This window comes from Chaetodon trifascialis, chromosome 17, assembly GCF_039877785.1.
Source record: "Chaetodon trifascialis isolate fChaTrf1 chromosome 17, fChaTrf1.hap1, whole genome shotgun sequence".
NCBI lineage: Eukaryota > Metazoa > Chordata > Actinopteri > Chaetodontiformes > Chaetodontidae > Chaetodon > Chaetodon trifascialis.
In genome coordinates this window covers 14,188,563-14,206,912 of record NC_092072.1, presented here as the reverse complement: position 1 = coordinate 14,206,912, position 18,350 = coordinate 14,188,563, and the positions used below count along the sequence as shown (strand labels likewise).

Sequence of the window (18,350 nt, the reverse complement as noted above, 5' to 3'; positions counted from 1 at the left end):
AACAGCTTGAAACTTTGACTACAGATGGTATGGAATGTCACGAGGAGCCACTCACGCACACACATGCAAAAGTACTCACCTTCAGACAGGTGGGCTGTGAGTGGCGTCTGTGTCTCTTTGCTGTAAGAGACCACCTCTTTGGGAAGGAAGTCTACCTGTGTGATCTTAGAGGCCCCCAGCCTCTGCATCCTGCGCCTGGGTAACAGAGACAGGATGTTCCTATTAGAATCATACTGTGCACAAACCCACATAAAGTCAAATACACCTACATTTGTTTTTAAAGTTTAAAATGAGTAGCATGCAGAGCCTTGGGTCTGTGGCTCAATATTCAAAAGATTGCATCATTAGAGTGGCCTCTAAAGGGACTATTAATAAGTGTCATGCACTGCCAAATAAGGTGTAGTACTTATATTTTGTCAGACAGTGAACAAGAGGAGAGAAGGAAGATGTACCCAAGCTCAGAATCAGCCTGCAGCTGCAGCACAGAAGGGTCTGTGTCCCACTGCAGCGTCCTGATGTCACCAACAGGGGGGGCAAGAGAGGACATGCAAGTTTACAAAGACACATATCACAAGGGCTGGCGCACAGGTATGTGCAAACGCACGCAATCTCACCCTCACCCACAGACCACTTATCTAGAGAACAGCTTAACATGGGGATTCTCATCGAATTCATGCAGGCACTGTTAATGGAAAAATGTTTCGATAAGTGGATACAGCGTGGGAAGGCTATTAGGGAGACATTATATTTCATTAAACCTCAGCGTACTCTATATAATCTATCTAATGTTTATTTAAAGATCTCTGCTCATCGCTTGTGATACATTTCATGCTCTTCTGCAAGAAATCAACAAGTTGAAACACAAATACATTTAAGGACAAAAAAATGTCTCGTATGAAAGAAGGTCAAAATGACTCATTTTCAGGGGGTAAACAATTTGAAATGACAACTTTTAAATGCAGGGAGCTCTGCAGAAATCATTACCTGGATTTGGTTTTTAATCGTCTAAAACATCCGAACATTTTTTTTTTCCCTTTTGTGTGACATTCTTTGTCTTGATGTTTCATATGCAAATTTGTGCCAGCTGATACATGAAGACCATGAGCCACATATCCAGCAACATGACTTCCATCTCACACCCACAGCACGACATATTCACAGGACAACACTCAGCATATGAAAACCAAAATCAGAATGCATTTGGAAAGATTTAGCTTGCTCGACATACATGACAACGTACTTGCCATGCATGATCAATGAGTGCGACAAACCGCCAGGAACTTGCTGAGCTCAATCACTGGGCCACAGGGAAATCTAACAGCAAGCGAAACCTAGAGAGTTTTATGGCAACTTGGTTGAAATCTACCCGCTGTGAAAGGATAACGCTTCAAACATCACTACACTTTTTGATGATACCTTTTAGGGCCAGTGAACACGCCCGTTAGACCTTCAGCCTGTGCCACCCAGTGCTGGGTGAGAGTGGCAAGGCATTTCTTAAGCCTGACAGACCGGCTGTTTCACAGTAACATCGATGACACCTTAAGCAGCGGATTGTCAACTCTGTGAAGGCTGAAATGACTTCTGTGGCTCAACTCATGCTAGCAGAAATCTTTCGAGCTGGTATTAAGGGAGACAGTAGGCAGGAAGTTGCCGGGGGAGAGCCGAGAAACAAAGGAAAGAGGGGCACTGCGCTGTTTTGATCTTCTAAATCAGGATGGGAACACATCGCCAAGACCACTGACAACACTGTGGGCGGCTCTCTGTGTTCACATGAGGGTAAACTCAACTAAAGAAAAGGGGAGGGAGGGGGCCTGGATTTGAAAATGCTTACCTTGAGCTCTGTGCTTGGAACTTGTTTTTAGAGAAACCTGACCTAAGAAGGGACACACACATACACAGCCACAAATGGAGAAGCTCAAAATGGCATGCCATCATCCAGGGTGGATTTGGGGGGGAGAAAAAAAATAAACCTTTCATTCCAGGCACTAACTCACCAATTTGTAAAATCCAATTGGTAAAATCTACAAAAGAAACAAAGAGTCTATAAGAGAATTTATTTCTGATCGGAACTGTCCTGAGTTCCAGCACATTCGTCATCCCCAATTCCACCCCTGGCCATACCAGAACAACACATCACTAATGACCCCTGAGGGCATCACTCACTCGCTGACCTCTACAGTCAGCAGCACCATTACAAAGCGAATGGAAAGCGCTTGATGACCACTCTATTCCCAGCTGCAGGTTTTATTCACCAGAGCAGCCATGTGCAGAACTGGTCTGGTTTGTTATGAGATAAATGAGCATGTATGGCACACGCATGTGGCCTAATAAGCACTGTGAATACACCCCTACAAAACAGTGACAAAGGGGGAACAGCTCACTTTGTCACAGCTACTAAGCTTTACAGCAAATGCAAGGGAAATGTCCATTAGGCTCCGTATTCAAAACATGTCATAAATCGGCTCACTAAGGCTGCTTTCTGAAGGTTTATCAAATAATAGGTAATATCTGGACATTTGCATATCTCTGTATTTTCAAACAGACTTACCTCAAGCTCAAAATTAACTTCTCAGGGCGAGTTATGAGAAGCAACAAGCTGCACAGTGGTCATCAAAACACCAGATGCCATGACAGGTGACGGATACTACATTCAAAACCTACACCATTAGTGACACTCATCCTTACCTAAACCTGATGTGCCATTGACGAGAAAAGAAACAGAGTATATGTCAAAAGTATCCAAAAATATCCACACCCCAAAGAAGAGCATCTAGGAATTACTTTACTGAAGCATGTGAAAATGCTACGGTATTTCCACTGAGCTTTGGAATCTCAAAATGGATGTTTCTTTACCCAGACCCAGGAAAAAGAGGAGTGAATAAGCCTCATGAATGAAGGAAACCCCAACACTGACACTTTGCTTTGAAGTGTGTGATTCTGGCCTACCTGCTTGCTGCTCCCCCGTCAGCTGAATCCTGGCTCCCCGTCTCACTGGGCGTGCTCACTGATTTGGAGGGGGACACAGGGGTCGGGACTAAATAATGAAGATAACATGAGTCTAACATTAACGGCTGCAAAGAATGGACTGCTCAACAAAATCGGGATGAAAAGCAAGTAGTGAAAACGAGTGATGGACAAATCAAGAGAAATGATTAAAAGAAAGGAGAGGGAAGGCAGGCCATCAAATGCATTGTTGACTCTGGGTTTATTCTTATTTATTTGAACTCAGTTTCACTTGAAGATGCATTATAAATAACTTAAGCTAATGACAGGCACGGCAGTGACCCAATTTTGAGGTGTTGGGGATGCTGTTACGATGTCACACCACTAGAGAACAGTGCTCCCAAAAGCTTGCTGGAAGTGACAGACACCCTGGAGATACAGTAATCTAGCAGATCTGTGCACAAGCAAAGGGGGAATTCTTTTTGAGTAGCATACATTTCTAAATTCGTGTGGGCTAATTAGAAATAGATTATTTCAATCACATTTCAGGATAAATATATCATGTGTCCAAATACCCTATTACAAGATATGCAACACTCAAGGTACACAGCGGAACAGAAAAGGATGATAAAAGGGAGTTGCTATTAAAGTGTCACATCAAAGTAATCACAAAAAATGTCCAGCACATGTCCAGCGACAACGTGCATGACGACTCATGGAATCAACTTAGGATAAAAAGACAGTGTTATCTGATGAAATCTGATAAAATAGCATGTGTGACAAAGTTACTATGTTAAAAAAAAAGAAAGAAAGAAAAACGATATCATGCAGGGTCGTGACAGCACAGATAATAACCTACTTTATCTGATCATTTCATTTTCAGTTAGGCAGGACTGCACTGATCACTTTCAGTAAATTACACACACACACACACACACACGTTAGGCTGCTGTGTGCTGAGTATAATCTAACTATTAAAGAGGAGCTCGGAGGTTTTTTTTATGTAATTTATGAAGTCTGGTGTGACTTAAGAACCACTTATGTTAGTTTTACTCTCGATGTTGTGACAACATGTTCAACCTTTTGCTGCACAGTGAGAAGAGAACACTGAAAGAACATTTGAGGACTCATTCTGGTTTAGGGTATGAGAGTATTATGTACCTAGAGGAGGCTCCGGTGAGATGCCGATACTCTGTAGCAGGGCCTCAGTCTCCCTGCGCTTACGGTCTAAGTCTGAATCCTCTGGGGTCATCTCTCTCTTCTGCTGGCTCTCTGACTGCTCAGGATACACAGGGGTTATGTCAGTTTTCGCACCGTGAGTTAAAAAAAACAGCTAAGACGTGCACGTGCATGCACATTCTGATCAAAAATTCCAACACCAACCTTCTGCACACACAAAGATGTTTGTATGCACGCATGGACACACACAACCTCAGCCTTTTATGTGTCACGGCCTGACGAAAAGCAATCGAACACACAAACAGTACACACTAGAGTGCAATACAGTATGAGCGCCTGTGGTGTGAACTTACTCACTTTTTTCCTTACCTCTTTCTTCTTCCTCTCCTCCTCCTTTCTCTTTTTTTCCTCCCTGATTTGGGCGAGGCGCTGCTTCTTGCGCTCCAGCTCCGCTTTTAGGTCGCTTTTGTCCGACATGGTGTCCTACGGGGCTTCAAGGGAGGAAGAGGATCGGGCGGGAATGAGCCACGTCTGGCACTGTCACCGGATGCTCTAGTTTTCATTGTTACATGATACAGAAAAGAGGAGTGGAGGTTTATCAAGTGAGCCTCCAGTGATGCTTCAAAAAGGCCACTGGGTGTGGCACTTCCAAGGATCTGATATTGATGAAACAGCTGTCAATACCAGGCCAGACTGAGCCGAGAGGGGCTCTCACATCGCTGTGACACTTGCACCTATTCCTGCAGAACTAGACCAGTGCATGCAGGCTATATTTAGCTTCTGTTCAGTTAAATCAAGGGTTATCAAAAGACTCACCACATGTGACTGTAATGCACGTAACAATTTGATGGTAATTGCGTTGGAAAGGTTCAAAAGCTCAGCACGATTCAGGCAGGTGAACACAGAAAATGCAGGTTTAAAATCTCAAATTAAAATTATAATCAATCATAAGTGGCTTGGAAAGCATCCTTCATGCAGGCCTATTCTATCTGACTCACTGACGATGCTCTGAGTTATTATAGAAAGGTGGTCTACCTGTTTCTAGGAGTCTGTACTCTGACTAGTGATTGGCTGTGCATCAGGCCAGTGTCACATCTCTCAGACACAGCAAATGAATAGAGGACACTTGAACCTGGAGGCTTGAAAATGTCTGCCAAAGCTATTTAGGGCAATAACAGGGAAAACCATGAAGGTATATACGACATTATATCAAAATAAAAGAAGGAACTGCCACATACACTGTATAAGCATTACAAAAAACACAATTCACATAGATAAATATGTAAACAGGAAGAATAACAAAGCCGTAACACGTTCGTTTAACTAACTGGCATTAGCAGGACATAAATGCATTAGCAGCTAGCTAATCACAAATTTGACAGCATTTGCTCTTACGCGGATGCGTTCAAGGCCTTGTCATAAATACTCTGGGTAATTCTGACAACAAATAGCTAAAAAAAGGGGGAACATCTGATGTCAAATAAACGTATAAGGCACTGTTGCTGCTTCACTCGTACCTCGTCCACTCGACCTGATATTGATGTGTCACCCGGCAAAGATGCTGTCTCACTGCTGCACCCCGAAAGAAAAAAAATCAATCGAGGCCTCTCGGGCACCACCGAAGAGGTCGTTTGAACCTTCTCGTGTGGCTATTGATGACCCTGGTTTAAACAGAGCATTTCAGCGGTCGATGGCCCAAATAATACACAGAACAGGTGCACAGCACGCCGATACATCCCTAGGAGGAGTAGGATGATGCTGAAGAGAGGAAATCCCACCTCCTTCGACACGCACCGTCATCGTCTCGTGGCTTTTGCAACGCCGCCATCTTCTGGCCATTTGGAGAAATGCGTCGGAGGAGCCGACACGGAGTATAGTAACGTGTTCATACTTTTCAGACATTACTTGACACACCGTCTATTATTTTCCTTCGACGGGTAAAGAGACTCGAGCTCGTGGTTCAACGTATGGTGAGCTTTAGTTGGGAGTCCATTGATATTCAGCTAAAACGTGAAGCGGCGGCAGGTAGTCTGGTCGATTAGCAGATGCAACGGCTGGTCCACATTCGTCTCTAATGAAGATCCGCACAGAGAAATCTGTTGTTAGCGGAGTAATCTCGGTAAGCGCTTAGATGTTAAACAACGTAAAAGTATTTCGGAAGCTCGTCGGTAGGGGATGCTGTAATTCTGTCATTTTACAGCACGTTGGCCGTTGTAAGAGACTCCGACACTGCCAAAGCCATGAATTCTTCTTCTTCTTCTTCTTCTTCTTCTTCTTCTTCTTGTGTTCTTTCTTCTTCTTCTGCTCTTTCTTCTTGTTTTCTTCTCTTTCTTCCAGATGTCACTCATTATTGACTGTCCATATTTTCTTTTTTTAACGTCTTGTTTGGTTAGTTTGTACACTCTCATTACAGCATGCCCATATGCGCAGGAACCCAAATGAATGTGAGCTCGGCGCCTTGTTACTTATTACTTTATTTATTGTTATTATTATTTTTATCTTTGATGATAACATTATCTGTTACAAGGTCCTTCAGTCCGTCGGTAAACACCTGTAATAGTTTGTATGTTTACATTCTTTTATTGCTAATTAACTCGCTTTATGTCTTGCCTTAAATTGAAGTCATTCCATATGTACCAACACAGTTTCTAGTAACCACGCAGGGATTTATAGGCTGTTACAGCTGAACAAAACTCCTTTTCATATACTCATATGTCTCTTGCTGCTGTCCAGCCAAACCTTGATTTTAGAGTTTTCTCCATTTCCCAGTAGGCCTGCGTCACTCTCTTGGATTGGTGTTTATCATGTATGACTTCTGCCTCTTCCCTTCTTTCCAATCACCCCTCACACCTCTTCTATTGGAGTCGTGCTCCCAACAGAGTCACAAATCTTACCCAGTATGTCATTTTTGTCTTATTGTCCTACTAATGCCTGAGCTTTTTTGTATTGTTTCATGTGCTCAAAATTCTGTTCATTGGTTTAAATGCCCTATCACAGCCTCTGTACACCTTTACTCTTAGAGATGGGTATCACTGTGGCTGTTCTAATACGCTATCTTAGTCTTCCTTAGTTTTCCCAAACAGCCATTTCTCATGCCTGTTCACTTCAGTCAATGAATGTTTATTTTACATAAAACTGAATAATAGTCACTACCTACCTGAAGTGCCCACCCCACATAACACTTGCCCTACTTTGACTGTATTTCCCCCCAGCCAATGGTCAAAACCTCAGTATTATTATAAATAAGTTCATATTAAAATAATCTTAAGGAAAAACGACAAATCCTCACGTCTTACGAGATGGAACCACGAAATGTTTTTTGCATGAAAAATGACTGAAACCATTACCGATATATTTAATTGATTTTATGTCAGCTTTTTTCCCCCAAGAAAGCATCATATTTTATAATCCCTTCGTATGTTTTGTATGAAAAAAATAAGGGTAATGTAGTTAATTACGCTCCACCACAGTTTATATTAGTCTAATTCACATTATTTCTTCCTTTCAGCTACGCTTCAAGCGCATAGGCCAGTGCCAGGAAACTGCGCTCTCATTGGTACATTTTAACGTCAATCTCTTCTCGTTACCGCCCAACAACATTACACGTAGCGGTGAAAGTCGCATTTGAAGGGCAGTGGACAGTTTGCGAGGATGGAAGGAGACTGCCTAAGAAAAGCAGACACGAGGAACTCGTAGCCAGCGTCCTTGAGGATGTTAATGTAGCCAAAGTTTTCCTGCGCCGTGCATTAGCCCTGCTAGCGTAACAGTAGTCAAACTGGAGCGGACTGAGGAAAGAAAGGACGGCTTGTGTCTGATTCACTGACAGTCGGGGTCTGCATAAGGAGAAAATGAAGTTCGCTCAGTTTTTGTTGAAAAACGGCTCCGTTGCTGCAATACCGAAACAAGTGGAGAGGTTTTCTAAATTTTCTCCCTCCCCCCTGTCCATGAAGCAGTTCATTGACTTTGGTAAGCGCTTTGAGTTGTCTTGTTTTGGTCGGACATTGCTCGTTGCCTCTTTCCCACACTCGAGGCAGTTGCGCAACTCAAGTCATTGTCTTTGTTTGTGCAGACTTCGCAGTTCACAGGTCATCGACAACTTCAGGCATAGCACACAGGCGGACGGATGATATTCCAGTTTCTCCTGTTCCGTGGGTGCGTGGCTGTGAAATGCCCACCCTGAACTTGGTGTTGTTGACTGACTTCATCAGCAATAGTGACCCTGTAGACACGACTGAGCCCCGCAGTGATCAACAGAAGAAACACTAAAACGCTGATGTGGTTGATCCCTGCACTGACCCACATAACCTCCCATGTTTCTGCTACCTCAGCAAAAAAAAAAAAAAAAAGATTTTTTTTTTGATCATGGTCGTTTAAGTCAGTGTGTCCACAAATAATCCAGGACAGGCTTCCTACTAATGTTAATGCCTGGGAAAGGCTGCTGTTTTATATGTTTTGCCCTTTTTTTTGACTTGACGGGGTCAAAGATGGATGCTTGCTCAGTCATTTCCCCCCTTGTCTCTGTCCCTCATGTGACTGCAGGCTCAGCCAATGCATGTGAGAAGACCTCCTTTGTGTTCCTGCGGCAGGAGCTTCCTGTCAGACTGGCCAACATCATGAAGGAAATTGATTTCCTCCCTGACAAGCTCCTCAACACTCCATCCCTAAAGCTCCTCACTAGCTGGTAAGATTTCAAGAGTGCGCTACATATCTTTCCATCTAATGTAGTGTAGCAAGATTGCTGAACTCTGGGATTTTCAGGTGCCTCGGGTTATACGAGGTCACTCAGGGACCGGTTCTCGTTTAAGCAGCGAATAGTTATTAAACAGTCGTATCTGGGTCATTTACATCCTCTCCTTCGTCCCTCTCAAAGCATACTCTTGCACAGTATTCCAGCCTTCTGATATTCAGCTTCAAATATAAAATAGATCCTTTCTCTACACACTTTGCCTCCTTTAGTGTTTGTTAATTGAGCTGGTCACACTCACAGCTGCGATCTGATGAAAACGCTGCTGCTGAATTTGCCAAAGGTCATGTGAGGTGTGGTCACTCCCCTCCTGCAGCCGGTCTCCGTGCACTCACTGGCTATTGATCTGGGAACATGCTTTATGATCTTTGTTTGAATTAGATTAGGCCAGCCGTGCAGTCCCTGTTATGTTATTCTTATGTAATTTACCCTAATAGATTATGCGTAAGCTCCGGTTTCATGTTTTTACCACAAAGATGCAGCACAGATTTTGAATTGAAAGAAATGCATACGACTACACAAGTGCCTGCTTTTTGTTCCTGCGGGCAAGAGGCTCAGCAGGTAGGGTTATAGCAGCATGTGTGAATCTGTGCGCACACACACATTTCAAGGGACAAGGTGTACGTGCACTGCAGAGTGAAAGGCTGCAACTCAAGTACAAGTGTGCATGTGTAAGGATATTTACGTCTGTTTTAGTTTTTCAGCTGCTCAGCCTGGACGTATGGGACGAGGTTGACGCCAGTGAATGTTGGATTCAACATTTTGCTCTCTTTTAGTTCCAGTTTTCACTGTATGCAGCAAAGAACTACTACTAGCCGTAAGAGAGCTCCCAGCATTCAGATTCGAATGGAAACATTATGCCTTATACTATCTGGTACCGCCCTATTGGTGTGACATTAAGACATGGTAACAACAAGGTCATCACCCCACCCCCACTCTTTTCAGAAGACCGTAGCGTCTATATTTGGCCATGCACCTCCCAGACTGTGGCTTTCTCTTCCCACTACTGCAGGGCGCTTTGGATTGCCAGCAGGAGAGTTGATCTATCACTTCATGTTGTTGACCGGGGCAGAGAGGGGCCCGGTCTTGATATTTCCTGGCAAGCTTGTGCAAGTACAAGCCGTGAAATAGCGTAATCTCGAGATGTGCTGTACATCTGTTGGCATGATGGGACTTGGTCCAAAATTTGAGAGCTGAAGGTCAGCTGACGGACAAACTGAGCGACGCAGAAATCGCAGCCACGCTGCTGTTCACCTTTCACCCAGTTCCCCTCATGGTGAGACAGCACCCAAGAGAGTGTGATTCAGTGAGCTCAGCGCTTCATCCACTGGCCTACAGATGAAGTCTGCAGTAAAACAAGCCATGATTATCTAAAGAGAGGACATGCTAATCATGTGATTATGCTTTATGTCCAATTACACAGTTGTTGAACACATTAGTTTAATTGTACGGCGTCACATTAGTGGAATCATGAGATAAATGTTTTGTCATTACACTGCGGCTTCTTTGCCATTCTGAATTGTGAATTGGCTGGACTTAATTATGCTTATGCTGTCCTTTTGTGTCCACCAGGTATTCACAGAGTTTGTTGGAGCTTGTCAATTTTTTGGAAAAGGATCCAGATGATAAGGACGTCCTGACAAGGTGAGACTGTACAGACGCTTTCCAGCATTAAAGCATATTGCTCCTGTAGGGCTTAAGAATGTCTGGTGCGATCAGACTCCCGTATTACAGACAGCTGAAAATCTAAACCCTGTTGTGTAAACAGCTGCGGTCACATTTTTCATGTAGACGTACCTTGTACAGCTCCTGAAGGCCACTATCAGACTCATAGACAGACGATTAATTCCAGTGTTGCTCAAGAGGATCCATTAAGTTAATGCTCCACCGCATCAGCGAAATCCAAAACAAAGAGGAACAGCAGCTTCATGCAGCTCAATAACAGCAATTTAAGTCCTTTAGTTTGGAATAATTAGTCTTGTTTATTCAGCACACATTTCAGTATTTGCTACTTGGGTGTGGATTTCTGATCATGTTCCATCTGTCAGAACTTACTGCTTTCAATGGGGTTTCTTCAAATTGATGATTGAATTAGTGCTGTTATAAGTAGCACTGCTGCAGCCACCAGTGGACACTCCAGCTCTTCCAACAGCAGGTTAACCTCACTGGTTATGCTCTCCTGTTTGAAGTAGCTCCAGTAAATAGTGCGTAATAAGAGGAGGATGATGCTTGTTTGGGCAACAAGTTTTTTAATGTCAATTACAGCCTTGATTTGAAAAGAGTTGGGACGCTGCGTAACATAGAAATAAAACAGGATGTGATCATGTCTAATCCCTTTTGACTTATACTCAATTGAAAACAGCACAAAGACAATCAACTTCATTGATTTTGTAAATATCTGCTTATTCTGAAGCAAATGATGGAGCGAGGTTCACCAGTCTAATTGTATAAAGGACATTACTAAATGGACACTTTGTACTGTTGTCCTTAAACTACATACTTATAAATGACTGCATTTTGTTTTTATTTACATTTTACACCGCATCCCAACTTTTTATTTGCTTTGTTTAGCACATGTGTGCCAAGCGCTAATATTCTGACAAACATGGTGTACTCCTTACCTTCACATACTCACACGTCCATCACATCTTTGCCCTCAGCTTCACACAGACTCTGGTGAACATCCGTAATCGACACAACAATGTGGTGACCACCATGGCTCAGGGCGTGGTGGAGTACAAGGACGCCTTTGGCGTGGACCCCGTCACCAACCAGAACGTTCAGTACTTCTTGGACCGCTTCTACATGAGCCGCATCTCAATCCGCATGCTCATGAACCAGCACAGTCAGTATAGCACTCAGTGGCTGACTGTGAGTTAATCAACACAGTTGCTCACACTCGAAGCTCATGTCATCATATGAAACTCAAAGTGCTGATCGTGCTTGAGAGCTGGCCTGTCAGTGCGTTGAGGACAAGTGTGGCTTTGTTAGCAATACATGTCTCCCACTGCACAGAACTCATACATTATATTTGATGAAATATTCACAAGTACGATATCTATGCACAGTGACCTGTGTGTATATGTTTGTGTTTCTTGAGTCACACACATTTGTTGCCCTGTGCCCTGCAGCATTAATCTTCGACGGCAGTGTGAACCCAGCCCATCCCAAACATATCGGCAGCATTGACCCCAGCTGTGATGTTGTGGAGGTTGTAAAAGGTAATGAATGATCTTCCCCGTCTCCATTACTGCTGTCTATACACACACATACACACAGTCTACCATAGCCATAGCCACTACTTGTCAAACCCCTTACCCTAGACCTAACCTTAACCCAAGCCTTCACCCTAATATGTATTGATTTACGATATGGGGACTCTGGTGTGACTATGTAAACAGATTTATGTTTCCATAACATGAGGAATACACATCCACACACACACACACACACACACACACACACACACACACACACACACACACACACACACACACACACACACTGGATGTGTTATCTACTTTCCGCTGCTGTCTGTTTGTACAGGTCGATGACTGTTTCACCTCTTATTATCTGATGCTTTTAAAGTCAATATACAGTGGCAAGTGGGAAACTTTGAATTGTGTGTAACCTGGTTCAGTACAAGATGTCTTTGGTATCGTTCAGACTTTCAGCATGAGTTGTCTGCCTCTGTTGTTAGAAGTTCTCGCAGGGAAAAGTAACCACAGATGTTTCTCTTTGTGTTTCACTTTGTAGACGCCTATGAGACTTCAAAGATGCTCTGCGAGCAGTATTACCTGACCTCTCCTGACATGGAGATCATGCAAGACAATTGTAAGCAAAACAAGTGAAATGTTTCTGTTTGGACATGTTTCTTACCTGTTTGTCTAACAGTTACTCTTGCCTGTACTGCAGATTTCTTCTTTCGCCCAGATATTTTCTGCTGTTGTTCTCCTGAAGTTCAACTGGACCCTCTGGGATTAATCTTTGTTGCTTTAAGGGAGGTCCTTTGTGTCTGTGTCCTGTCAGCTGGGCCTGCCGAGAGACAGCGTTAGACATTCCTCAATTGAGAACATGACAACCTAAACAGAAATAGCCCAGGAAAACGCTGGAAAAAAACTGTGAGGGAGTGATTACATGATATAAATAACACTTATACGCTGTATGCAGTAATTTAATATGTAGCTTCAAGGAAAATGTGGTCGTCAGTGCTACAATGTGTCCTAAAGTTGAATCCACATACCTCTTTCCTGTCGCAGTACATCAGTCAGAACATGCACCACAGCTTTAAATATGAACTGTTCATATGTATTCTTGGCATAATGTCAAGAAATTATAAAGATAATATAGTTTTGTAAAGGCGTCAGTTGTCCCAGAGGACACGTGTCAGAGGTTTAACATAATTTTCATTCTAGCATAATTAAGCACCTATTAATGCTTTTTCACAGCCAAGAACCCTGACCAGCCCCTCCACATTGTCTACGTGCCATCCCATCTCTACCATATGTTATTTGAGCTTTTCAAGGTACAGTACCCAAAAAAACCCTGAAAACCAGACAGATTTTATTATGCGCCATGTGCCTGCTCACTCATTTTATAACCTGCTGTGTGTGTTCTTGTGTCAGAACGCCATGAGAGCGACAGTAGAGACCCATGAGATGAGCCTAACGTTGCCCCCGATCAAAGTGCGAGTTTCACTGGGAAGTGAGGACCTTACTATCAAGGTGGCTGAGTACATTGGGAGTTAAGATAGACCTTTGTTCTAAAGTCAGTAGTGTGTACAGAGAATCATGGATTATCTAGTGTTAACATTATACTGACAGCTATTGTTTTACCATCATAAAGAGCTAATGAGGCCAGGCCTGCTGGCAGAACAAATAGAGGACCCTTGTAAATCTTAACATACCTCTCCTTTATTTTTAGATGTCTGACAGAGGAGGTGGAGTCCCCCTGAGGAAGATTGAGCGTCTGTTCAGCTACATGTACTCCACGGCTCCCAGTCCAGTGCACGTAGACAACTCTCGCAATGCACCTCTGGTGAGCCTGCACCTGCTGCAAGTCTTCGGCGTTGATGAGTGTCTCACTCTGCACACAATGAGTTACACGTCCACAAGCTTAAAAATTAAAGTGTAGTTCTCCCTGTGCTAAACAGACACTCGCACAACTGAGAATGGTTGCAAATTAGCTCATTACAAAGAGGAATGCAGTCAGCAACGATTAAACAGTACTCGCACGAGAAAGTGAAGCAAACCCTCAGTTTCCACTTTTTGTTTTTATGTTGTAATAGTTTAAATAGGCTAATCTGTATTTGTAGTGTAACCCCGTTATTTTTCCCTCCCTCCCTCCTTCAGGCTGGTTTTGGCTATGGCCTGCCCATCTCCCGTCTGTATGCCAAGTACTTCCAGGGAGACCTGCAGCTCTACTCTATGGAGGGCCACGGCACCTCAGCTGTCATATACTTGAAGGTGAAAGAGCAGCACTGCCTCCACACACTGACTGTGTCCTGTATGTACACATGTGAACGCGCTGAACACATACCGGACTGACTGAGTGTTGGCAGATCTTTGCCGTCTCTATCGGTGCACGGAGTTTTAGTCAAGCACAGATGGAGCTTTGCAGGAAGCTCAGCGCGACACCTGGATCTGAATCCAAACTAATAAGTTCCCTTCTGCTCTGCATCACAGGCCTTGTCCTCAGAGTCAGTGGAGAGACTTCCTGTTTTCAACAAGTCAGCCTTACGACATTACCAGGCAGCCACAGAGGCCGATGACTGGTGCATGCCCAGCAGGGATCCAAGGAAACTGGGCAAGTATGAAAGGACTCGGTGATGGTGGGAGGAAGTGGAAGACGCTCGAAAGTAGTTTTAATTAAAAGAATAGTAGGATTAAGAAGAAGGGGGTCCATGTTGGAAGAAAAGGATCAACTTGTACTGTAAGTGGAAGGAGGCACTAAATGTTTTAAGCGCGTTGCTGGACCTGGACTTGTGTGAGAAAGGAGTCCATATCCCTTCCAGAGAACAACGCTCCTTGTTAGTATTAAGATTTGGATAAATTTAGCTCTACTATTACTGCCAGCCTCCAGGCAATCTAACCCAACAAATGCTCACCACATGGAATTTCATTATGACAATTACAGGCTGCTAATGGTAATGGAATAAGTCAAGTATTAGTCTCCTGTTGTCTCACTTTTCAGTTATTTAGCCATAATAACATGGTTGCACTTTGAAACAAGCATGCTAGCTGTTTGCGTATATGTTTCGTTTGATTTCAAAATCTAAAGACTGGCGCTAACTCAATTACTGGCTCATGTTGTGTTTTTGCATTAGGTTAAATGTGGATCCAGGCCCTGAAAAACCCAGCCAAAGCCAGCTACAGTGAAGTCACTTTAGTTAAGCAGAATGGAGACATGTTCAATGACCCCAGCATAAACACAAAGGGAGCAAAGTCTGTTCCCCCACCTTTGTTCATGTAGGCATTTCACTCCTCGCAGTATTACCTCATTTCACCCACACTCAACTTCTGCTTTTCATGGCAGATCTCACACAAGTACAGCATTTCTGAGAATGTGCTCTAGCTATGCATGGTGTAAAATGAAATGATTTTATTATTCAAACAAATGCTCCAGTTTTAGTCTTTTGGCTTTTTCCGTATGAGATGTAAACAAAGTGTGATTCTTTCAGTGGAGGGTTCTTTTTGCCAATAAACGACCTTGTGCCTTAGCCATCTACACATACAAGCTGAGATCATTTGTAAAAAATTTGATTATGAATATTGAGCAGTGTATTGAGATGTGTAGGCACGCGTTCATAGAGCAAAATTAGATGTGCCTTTCTGGTGAAGTGGAATTGTTATAATGTAGCGTTGCAGCATTTTGAAGCTAACTGTGAATAACTGTATTTGAATTGTTTCTCAGTCATTTTCATCTGTTGAAACTGTCTGGTGTGAAGCTAATCGCCGTAGGAACTGAACACCACACACACTTTTTAATCCTTTTCCAACAACATTTTGTTGTTCTTAATGATTGTGTGTTTTGTAATGATGCATGTGTTGTTTGCTTAAAGGACCAGTGTGTGGGATTTAGTGGCATTTAGAGGCGAGGTTGCAGATTGCAACCACGTGTGTAGGAGAACCTATGCTTAGTTTGTCCTTTCAAGGCTACTGTAGAAACATGGTGGACGTTGTGGAAGAGGACCCGCTCCCTCTGTAGATATAAAGATGGTAACGAAAAACACAACAATTGTTATTTTCAGGTGATTATACACTAATGAAAACATACGTATGAATATTCTGTTCCATTTGTGCCAATAGATCCTCCTAAATCCTGCACACTGAACCTTTAAGTGACCTATCTTAGAGGGTGTGATGTTAAATATTGCACTGCAGAAAACTGTACTTCAGCTTTCTGTTACATACTGTAAAGCCATCACGCTCAAATTAGTGTAGCACGTTAGGACGACACACACACAGAGTGAAGTGTAGCAGACACATAGGAGCACCACAGACAGATGCCCAGACAATGCAAGCGGTATGGATCTCAGTGATATTGCCTTATTTTTATCTAACAGTGTCACATATTCTGTGTCCTCATTGCATACCTGTCATACAACCCAGATTCCAAAAAAAAAGTTGGGGCAGTGTAAAATGTGAATAAAAACAGAATGTTGCTGCCATCAAATTCAGAATAAGCATATATTTACAAAAACCAATGAAGCTGATGAGGGAAAACATTAAATATATTGTCTTTGTGCTGTTTTCAGTGGAGTACATGTCAAAAAGGATCCCGTTCGTTTAATCTACCTTTACACGGCGTCCCAACGTTTTTGGAATCAGGGTTGAACCGTCATTCACTGTACCTCTCAAATCAGTTCTGAGAACTCGTTGATTCATTTTAGATTTTTAGGATTTGACACTGTACAGACGTCACTGTCAAAGGCCAAGTGTTACAGCACTGAAGCTGTGGTTCACCACAACAAGGACCAGAGAATGTAGAAAATAAAAACCTTGTGGAATCTATCAATATGTCGTCTCTCGTGGTCTTTATGTAACTCAATCCTGTGTGAATGAATTGTGTTCCTTTATGCAACATGAAAGAATTCAGGTGTCATTATATCACAGTTAGGACCACAAAGACCAGCAACAAGAAATGAAAGGATTTCTAATTGTTAGTTCCCTCACTCCCCCCCTCCCGACTCCCTCCTCTCCCCCCACGGCTTGTTTTCGGAAACTGCTCTGTGCGTCTGTCACCGCGGCAGACACAGTCCAGTGGCTTTTTGTGGTCGGCTGCCAATAGGAGCAGAGAACAGGCTGTCCTGCTCTGTTTTGCCCCTTCATTAGCGTGCCCACATGTCGCGCTCCATTCTGCCCGTGTTACTTTTGGTCTCTTTCAGTTCATGGAGGCATCATTGGCATGGCAGCGATGAAAACACAGCGTTATGCAAGCTCATTCTCTATTTTCCTAGAGAGAACAAAAGTAAAAATAAGATCACAGCAATGTCAGAATCACTGCAGCGGACAATGTTCCCTCTGCAGAAGTTGTCTGATACTCATCCAGACGTACGGAGCCACAACATTTCATTTGGATCTATTTGCTTTGTTCATTAAAGTGAAAAAGAAAGATTTTTTTTCATTAATAAGCTCCTTTCCTAATTTACACTTGACAATAAATATTGGAACTCCATCTTATTCTTGTGTTATTCAGTGTTAAACCCTTGTAGGCTTGCTGTCTCAGCTTGTGTGCATTAGTGCACTCTTGTTCAATTCAGGCCTCCAGCGTTAAACCTGATCATCTCCTCGCATTCATACATGAACATGTATGAACATACCAAATTAGTTCATGTATGTTTAATACATAGAGCTATGACTGCTGACAGTGTATGTGAAGTTATTGGACAGAGGACATGAGCTTACTTACAGATGTCTAAAGTTGGAGATGATTTTGTTTAACGTATGCATTGACACTTTAAAATTCACGTTTGCTATCTATACTGTACGACTGAAGATGAAGAATATGAGCTAAGAAGTGAGCTCCATTTCCTTCCTCCTGTCCTAACTGAGCCTTCGTTATTCAAATCTGAATAGCCTTAATCGTCATGTTTCCTGAGGCTGCCAGTTCACTTTCTCCCCATTCTCCTCTTCAACAAAGACATTAATAGCTCAGCAGCGCCTCTCTCCAGGCGGCAGCTTCAGTCTCATGAGTGCTTCCCTCCATAGAACACTGGCATTATCTCCACATGTTAAATTCAACTTAACGGCAGGATAAAATAGACTGAGCCGCTCACACCATCGCTGCATGCTGCCGTGACTGGAATGATTGGCCGAGGTCACCCTCCGTACTGAATTAAAGGTCTACATGCGACTTGCTGAAAGCACCTTTGAATGCAGTGGTGGAATGTGCTGAAGTACATTTACACAAGTACTGGACTTAAGTATAAATTGGAGGTACTTGCACTTTGTCTTTTCTTTTCATGCCACTATACTTCTCCCAT

General features: G+C 43.0%; 2 protein-coding genes across 20 annotated transcripts in view; one reads left to right on the top strand and one right to left on the bottom strand.

The window, feature by feature from the left end:
• LOC139345617 (cytoplasmic dynein 1 intermediate chain 1) overlaps positions 1–5,901 on the bottom strand; it is a 46,764-nt gene extending 40,863 nt beyond the window's left edge. For 2 of the 17 annotated variants that reach the window (XM_070984332.1, XM_070984333.1), the window contains exons 1-7: positions 5,640–5,772; positions 4,480–4,613; positions 4,105–4,219; positions 2,947–3,085; positions 1,832–1,873; positions 453–512; positions 80–195 (exon numbers count right to left, since the gene is read on the bottom strand). In XM_070984332.1, coding sequence (XP_070840433.1) covers positions 80–195; positions 453–512; positions 1,832–1,873; positions 2,947–3,085; positions 4,105–4,219; positions 4,480–4,599 — 592 coding nt within the window. In that variant the 5' untranslated portion in view covers positions 4,600–4,613; positions 5,640–5,772. Of the gene's footprint in view, positions 1–79; positions 196–452; positions 513–1,831; positions 1,874–1,994; positions 2,018–2,942; positions 3,086–4,104; positions 4,220–4,479; positions 4,675–5,639 lie in introns of those variants that run through there. The other 15 variants (XM_070984335.1, XM_070984337.1, XM_070984344.1 and 12 more) reach the window with 13 other exon arrangements.
• A 1,720-nt stretch (positions 5,902–7,621) lies between these two features.
• On the top strand, positions 7,622–16,882 carry pdk4 (pyruvate dehydrogenase kinase, isozyme 4). Of its 3 annotated transcripts, none has more exons than XR_011603217.1 (12): positions 7,622–8,088; positions 8,662–8,803; positions 10,439–10,510; positions 11,527–11,737; positions 11,998–12,087; positions 12,623–12,700; positions 13,315–13,391; positions 13,492–13,590; positions 13,790–13,903; positions 14,218–14,331; positions 14,551–14,671; positions 15,192–16,882. XR_011603217.1 is itself a non-coding variant. In XM_070984329.1 (12 exons), the coding sequence occupies exons 1-12, from the start codon at positions 7,971–7,973 to the stop codon at positions 15,194–15,196; spliced, it is 1,215 nt and encodes a 404-aa protein (XP_070840430.1). In that variant the 5' UTR covers positions 7,635–7,970; the 3' UTR covers positions 15,197–16,882. The 3 variants fall into 3 exon arrangements, 2 of the variants coding, with proteins under 2 accessions (XP_070840430.1, XP_070840429.1); XM_070984329.1 differs by having other exon boundaries at positions 7,635–8,088; positions 11,527–11,711; XM_070984328.1 differs by having other exon boundaries at positions 7,635–8,088; positions 11,527–11,711; positions 14,551–16,882.
• The last annotated feature ends 1,468 nt before the right edge of the window (positions 16,883–18,350 follow it).